General features: G+C 36.2%; 1 protein-coding gene across 1 annotated transcript in view; it reads right to left on the reverse strand.

Annotated features, from left to right (window-relative positions):
- Window positions 1-1,643: 1,643 nt before the first annotated feature.
- CCAR1 (cell division cycle and apoptosis regulator 1) overlaps window positions 1,644-7,928 on the reverse strand; it is a 26,564-nt gene continuing 20,279 nt past the window's right edge. Inside the window, 6 exon segments of the mRNA XM_008642740.2 lie at window positions 1,644-3,803; window positions 4,411-4,616; window positions 4,890-5,075; window positions 5,605-5,725; window positions 6,125-6,271; window positions 6,724-6,806. Of these exon segments, the coding sequence (XP_008640962.2) occupies window positions 3,744-3,803; window positions 4,411-4,616; window positions 4,890-5,075; window positions 5,605-5,725; window positions 6,125-6,271; window positions 6,724-6,806 (803 nt within the window). The 3' untranslated portion in view covers window positions 1,644-3,743.

Consider the following 7,928-nt stretch of genomic DNA (forward strand, 5'->3'; position numbering starts at 1 on the left):
ACAACTTCTGTGCAATACATCAATGAAACCTGGTATGCAGAAACATAAAAGCTTGTTGGGAAAACACTGGCAGTTTCGATAACTGAGTCAAGGTATCCGTTATTTATGGCATTTTTGTTGTCACACTCCATGGCAATATGCAAGTCCCAGCTGAATTTCTACTTGACCCACTTCTGCTTTCTGGAAGATACCAGTGTAAGTGTAGTGACTGTGCTACCTACACATTTTGCAATCTATTGCTGGCTGTAAGACTCAGTCACGCAAAATGAATTATTTTATCTTTTATATTTTTAAATACAAACTGAACAAACGCATTCAGGGTAAGAACCTGACCTGGGTACACAAACAGTACAGAAAAGCAAAAGAAAAAACCACATTTTGTGCACATTCCTGACAAAATTATCAGTGAGAGTTAACTGTGTTACATAAATCCAGATATTCACATAGCACATTACTCAGCAGAAAGATGGACTGGAAGCCATTCCCCTCTCTCAAAGCAGTTAAACACTGAAAAAGAAGTTATATGAAAGGACTAGGCTTTATAATGTTAGATACTGAAAGAACTCAACTGTAAAAGCTGAATCTGTGGAAACCCCCAGACACCAGAGAGAGAATTCCAATTTCTCCATTGTACACTCAGGGCATTCCAGACTGAGCCAGAGGACACTGGACAAACCAACAACCGGGAAATCATTCTGCAGTCCAGGAGTCTTTCTGCAGCAGTGCCCGGGCACTATGGGCACAGGCATCAAGCACTGGGCAAGTCAAGAAAACCCTGTGCCACAACATGCAGCAGTGCTGGCAGCAGCTCCATTTCCTGCATGCAATCCTCAATACTAGAGAAAGCTGGCAAAAACTCACCATTGGTTTACTTGCCACTGTTTCTATGTAGCAATGAAACTACAGACTTGTGCCTTTTCACTGCCCGAGCTAAAGCAAAGGGGCCTCAAGAGAGCCTGTGTTATTCTAGGTCAGTTTGCATGCACATGTATCACTTGCATCTTTCTTCCCAGCCTCATTCACAGACATCCACAGGGCCAAATATAGTTTTGTAATGGTTTACACTCATTAATCTGCCCTCATCAGACAAAATAGCAAAAGGGAGGGAAATAAATCTATAACCAGATATCAGATTCCATTTATGGGCCTGCTCTAGCAGGGCCTTCACTACAGAACAAGGCAGTCCAAGATCTACTACTTTCTACAGATCATCTGTGATGATTTAAGAAGTCCAAACAAATGGGATGCCAAGGCCGAATACGACCCAGCTCAAGTTCACTTTTAGAAGCTTTTTGCCAGTAACTGGGACATAATGAATGACTCAGAAGTGCAAAGACCATGAGGTGGGAAATGTGGACATGAAATACAAAAACTTTGTTCATAAATCAAAACTGACAAAAGATTGCTTCTCCAAACCTCCATTACTGATATGCTATTCAATTTTCCTAAGAATTAGTAACATTTCTGGGAATATTACTAAGAAGCTTTAGCTCATACACAGCATCAATATGGGTCATATACAGAACCTTGTGGTGTTTGGTCCAGCAAGTCACAGAGCCTGTAAGAGGTGCCTGTTCTTCCTCAGATTTTTGTGCTTCAGGAGACTGATCAAGCTCTGTATAGGTTGTAAAACTTTTCCTTGGTTTTTTTTTTTTTTTCCCTTTATTATTTACCCATTTAATTTCCTTTCCAACATAAACGCAGACTGTACATAGTATCTGAAACACTATTACATCAAAGCAATATAGAGAAAGATTACAGTCATTCTAACAAATGCTTTTTTCCTTAAATATTGTAAAAATCTGTATCACTCCAGCAACTGTCTCACAGGGCCCCTCACTGAAGAATGAGATGAGACCTGCTTGTTTTAACAACTGCTTTCAGCTCAGCAGTTTAAGGTAAAAATACCCCAGCAAAATATTTCAGACATTTCAGTGTGCCTAAAATGTCATTATCTTGAATTCTAGACTCATTTTCTTGTATGTTCACATGTACTGCTGAAATTCAGGAACAAAGTATTTCAGATGCAATTTTTTCAAATCCATTTAAATAAATGGTGCTCAACGTCAAAAATTAAACATGCTGTCAACAATCTGTACAAAGGTAAAGGTGAAAAATATAATTTGATTACAAAAGAATTTAACACCATCTGTACACCACAGATAATGCTTTTCATAAGATAAATTTATCACCATCCTCATTCAATCATTCTGAGATGTTATCTCCCAGTTTTTAAAACATGTATTTTCTGTGTACTTATATACAATTAGTGTTTTTATAGTATTTCCTACTTGACTGTATAATACCTGAACTGTTCACAATGACTCAACGGAGATGAATGAGGGAGAAGCTTATGCATGTTACTTTAATGAAAGATATTTCACTTGTTTAGCTCCAAAAGAGCCAAGAAAGATAAGTGATAAAAGCACCAGCTTAGACTATTTTGAACATAAATTCAGGCATTTTAATGTGTATCTCATTAAAGCTACATGAGTTTCCATGTAGGTTATTCATACATATTATGGCACTTGGACTTTCCTAACAGGTATTTAGTTACCTAGGACATCTAGGCTAAAAAACAAAACATCTGCTAAAATTAACCATTTCTGTAAGAAAACACTTCTGTCCCAACTATCAAACCCCTTAATTTTCTTGAAAGTTGTACCAAAATACAACTGTTGATATTTCACATTCTTTGAGTAAGTTGCCTTTGACAAGGATGTCACATTAACTTGTGAGTTTCGATCTCTAGTGATTTGTGAACACAAAGCAAGGCCATCTTACCCACAAACCAAGTTGTGTCCTGCTCCTTTTTAATTACAACTTGCAGTATAGATACTTGTGGATCCATTTTTTCAGCGGACTGAAGTCTTAGCAGTAATTACACACTTTGTAAGTCCAAATTTAATCCAAGGCAGTTTACACTCGCAGCTTTTTCTCCATATAAGGGATTATTCTGACATCTACTGGCCTGCTATTCAACCATACATCTTAATACACTGCATTTGTTATTAAAAAGGAGTGTATATATTAATCCAAAGATAAGAACAATTTAATGAACACAAATGACACACATTTAAAACAGGCCCATGTATTTTCATATAAATCTCACAACCCTACCAGTATTTTGGTAGGTTTCTATTGCTTTCTTAACTCATCTGAACTACTGTATAATACGAGGCTTTAATACAAGCAGCTTTGGGGAAGAAAGTTATATTTGGAAGGGAAAAAAAGTTGTGACAAGTGAAAACAAAAAAATTCCAAGAAGCTTTTTTAAAAAAAAACCTTTACTTGTAAAATTAAGCAGCATGCTATTTTGTGATTTATATTTGAATTTAAAAAGACTAAGTAGACCGAAATAAAGACAAAAACCTAAAAATGGCAAGTCTATAAATAATGAAAATTTTGATTTCACTAGACTTCAATGAAAAACATTTGGTAATTAAATACTTGCTACTGTTCATTACCTTGATGAACTTTATTAGGGTTAAAACTATAACAAAGTTCATCCTAAAACTTTTTGCAATGCAAAATTATTTTCACTCAAGGAGTGTCTCAAATTGAATGCTAAGAATTACAAGCAATCTTCAGGAGGAGACACTCATATTCATAAAACTTTATACATCTTTTGGAACTAGGATATTTATACTACTAAAATCAAACATGCATCACTTCCCATACATTCTGGTATCATGATTTATATTACATTATGTAACACCATTCTTCTAAACAGCAGCAGTTTATCATACGTTTGCTCCATTTTCTTTGGATTTCTGATCTTTATCTTCGTTTTTCACAATGTCCTTTAAAAGGAAAAAGGGAGAGGATGAGAGGAATTGTCAAAATTGTACTTCTCACATGAACTGTAAAGCAGCATGAGACAGACACTGTTCGTTGTCACCTTTAAATACTATGTGAACTGGTATCCTACTCGGTTTAGTTATAAGCAATTCCAGTATCTTCCTGAAAAACTGAGGGGTAGAAATGCTCTGGAGCTTATGTGGTTTGCTTAAAACTCATTTTACTGAGATACTCCCACATACTGAAGTATTTGAGTTCTGCCTTGAAAAAGTACTCTTTACCAGTCAAACAGAGGAGCAGATTTGGACTGCTGGGTATGGACAAGATCAGGACAGGAAAACATTCAGACAGTTTGAGATCTACATTAATATTTATACCTTTTTAAAAATACTGAAGTCAGGAACATATGTTGTAAGTTAAGAAAAAAATATTTAATTTGCTATCTTTAAATAATCAATCAAACATTAAGCTTCTTCTCTATATACGTTAAGATACTGCTGCCCTGAATTCATCTCAAAATTGTTTTTAGATTGAAGTGTTTGTTCCAATAATTTAGTCTACAGAAGTTTGCCTACAATAAATAAAAAAATGTAATTAAACAATTCCAACCTGTTCAAGAACACTCTGTATTTCATCCATAACAGTAGCTAAATTTTTGATTGTCTTATTCAGCTGACTCTCAAATTGCAATTTTTTATCATCCGAGGTCTTCAAATTTTCTTGCAGTTGGCCAAGGTCCTTTTTAACTTCTTTTAGCTCCGCAGATAGACTTTTGTTAGAATTCTCCAGTTGTAGTATGGTTTTCTCATCCTCGTCTTAGGAAGGGAAGAAATGAAAACATCAAGTCACTTCCAATGCTGTGTACTTTGCATCTTAATATTCTATTTACATGCAACACCATAATACTAATTTTTAAAGAACATTAAAAACTGCATTGAATTACCATTTGATAGTATTTAGTTCTGATTACATTGGAAATCTTGCATTCAACTTGAGTAAAATTTAGATCACAAATATCACCCAAATTGATTTTATCTACTTAAAAAGTCTTGCACCCTGTAAGCACTGCCTTCAAAGTAACATCCCACCTGTTTTTTCTTCTAGTAGCTGGAGCTTTTGTTCTATCTCTGCCCGCACCCTTTCACTCTTCTCCAGCTTCTGTAGAAGGCTCCCAACATCCACCATGGCTCCGTTGTACACAATGAGCCCAACGTTCTCCTCGACGGCTTTGGACTCCTGCTTTACAGTGGGCGATGGCAGCAGCAAGCGGTTCCCTGCATTGCATTCAGCAGCATCAGGAAATCATCATAAAGTCGTTCTCTAGTGACCAACCTCAAAAACTTCTTAAAAGAACCAATACAGATTCAAGTTTGCTGGTCTATCCCTCACATTTCCATCCTTCCCCTGACCCCAATTCCCCCCCTGCCAAAAAGAAGCATCCTCTTTCAGGACATCGTTCTATGCTTCTTTCCTGCAATAATTAGTCTTCAAAACTCAGCTCTATTCTACTACCTACACTCTGATCCTCCTGACTTCAAAACTAATATAATGAGAAATGATGTTCATCAATATTGAATGTTAACCTCTGTCCTCTTCCTGTTCCATATTAACATTTCTCCTAGAGTTGCAACATTATGTGTTGGAAGCACAACAAACCCTGTTGATTTTGAATTGCCAAGGATTTACTTTTCCAAGCTGGCTCAATTAGTTTCTGCCAGAAATCAAATACCTCAGAACTCTCATTACCATTCACATAGAAACAACTCTGAAAGTTTGAGGCAAAATCAAAAATATATACACCACCTAACATATCTTCCTGTAGCTCTTCAGACTCTTCTTGGTTTTCTTCATCTTTAGAAGTATCTGTTAGTCTTCTGTAAAAGCAAGATTCTCGAAGCACTACTTTATTCAGCAGCTTCTTGACCTATGACACAGCCATGGGAAGAAATAATGGTGTTATTTAACACCCAGACATCCTGTTACCTAAACAAGAATGGTTTAACTTGGAAAACTTAAAAGAAATTGCATAGCTTTTTGAACTTTAACATGCTTAAAATGCAAACAAACTAGGAAAAGAATAAATACAATTTTGAGACAGAAGCTACATATACAGTATGGGCATATTATAAGCTGCAAACTTCAGCTTTTTCCCTCCAAGACAATTTACAGAAGATTAAACTAGTATTTCATTGTAAATACGAAGTGGCTGCATAAAAATAAGTGATCAGATACGTAAGCAAAGCCTTTAGAAGATAAATTACGTTTCTCCCACTTAAAATATTCCTGTAGTATTTTGAAAGTGTTTTTTAGTACTATACAAAACCTGAGCACGTGACAGGTGTAGTCCAAGAGTGTACAAGATCTCCTCCATGTCCTTCTCCAGAAGATATCCACAATGACTTTGATCAAAATAAACAAAAGCCATGAGGAGATCCCTGTTAACAGTTACCATCTGGGTCTTGTCTTTCTCCTACAGAAAATTGATTAAGGGATCATTAGGGAGTTAAAATATCATTCCAAAAATACACCAAGTTCTCACTTAACAGAAGTTTTTTCTCAGTTCATTTTATCGTTACTTTCAGTCAAGTAATTAATATTACTAGCATTTACCTACTTAGACCACATTATTTGAGACTAATTTAAGCTATATAAGACAAGTAATCTTTCAATACTTAAAAGAAATTTAGCACAATGGATAGTAACAGCTGGTAGACACAATTTCCTTATGTTCATGCTAAAATGTAAAAAATGGTCATAGAATTAATCTAATTATAAAATAGGAAACCCTCCTTCTGCCCTCAATAATTTATTTAACAGCTGTTTGCAAAGTGAAAAACAGGTCTTATAATAAAAATAAAGCTAAGCTGTAATTAGGACACCTCTAACAAGGTCTATGCAATTGTTAAGAAAGGTGTTAATTACTTTATCTTTAGATGCCCTCTCTTTGCAATGCTTATTTCCCTCTCTTCTGTCCTCCCGTTTGTTCATTTCCTCTTCATCCCGGTCTGCAAAACAGAAAGAAAACTCAACATACCCACAGCAAACGATTATATAACCATTACCAGAATACATGTGGCCACTGGAAAAGTCCACAGAAACCCCCAAACATCTGCAATATACTTCCCTGAAAAATAATAAAAAATGTGTAGTAGTGGGCCCTGTTATTTTTTTCTCTAGTCTTATTTTAACATAAGCCATTTGTAATTTTTTTCCCTGTGTTTGTTTCATACACAGGACAGAAGAGGTGAAACAAATGCTAACTCGGCAAAAATGAGTTCTGCCAATGTCTCCATCTATTTAAGAGGTATGCAGGAAATCACAATTCTCCCTAATGAGGCTTGGCAGAGTCTGCACTCAGCTATGGGTTATTCCTATTCAGATTCTGTATTATTTACTCTCAAATATTTCATATAATAAAAACCATATAAACTATATAACTAAAATCATGTGTTTATACTCATGTTGAGTGAGAGATTACTCTTCCTATGACTTAGATTCTCCAAGTTACAGATCACATCACTTATTAGATGTGAATTACAAATGGCAGGTTTTTTGTCTAAAGGTAGACAGTACAGTAAAACTAGATTAAAAGAGAGAAAGGGATATGACAACTGCTGGGATGGATTATGGCATGCAGCTCTGTACCTTACGTGCAAGTCTTGGGTCAGAGAATCATGTGCCAAGTTCAGCTTTAAGCTCACCTTCCTTGTGAGGACAACTTTGGAAAAAACTATGCATTACAACACTTGGCTAATTTTACCAACCCTTTTCTGAGAACAAATCACTTTCTCCTGCACCTCCATGGCTTCTTGGGTTTCCTCAGCAACTACCGACTGGGACGGATTATGGGAAGCAGCAGCACTTGTATGGAACAAACAAGCCCAGGCCACTCTCACAAATCATAAGCAAATAGGAGTTGTTCTGGAAACCACAGATTAGCACCAGCATTTTAAAGCTGGTGCAGTACTCTGCCAAAAATACAACTAAAAATGCTGGGACTGCAATATCCACACAGTTCAAACCTGTATCTCTAGCAAAACCTCTCCAAAGAAAGGCAACCACCCCAAAGTACAGTTCAAAAACTACACACGCTGTCTTGCACCTTTCTGAGTCTCTGAGGAGGGAAA

This window comes from Corvus brachyrhynchos, unplaced genomic scaffold, assembly GCF_000691975.1.
Source record: "Corvus brachyrhynchos isolate BGI_N302 unplaced genomic scaffold, ASM69197v1 scaffold279, whole genome shotgun sequence".
Taxonomy (NCBI): domain Eukaryota; kingdom Metazoa; phylum Chordata; class Aves; order Passeriformes; family Corvidae; genus Corvus; species Corvus brachyrhynchos.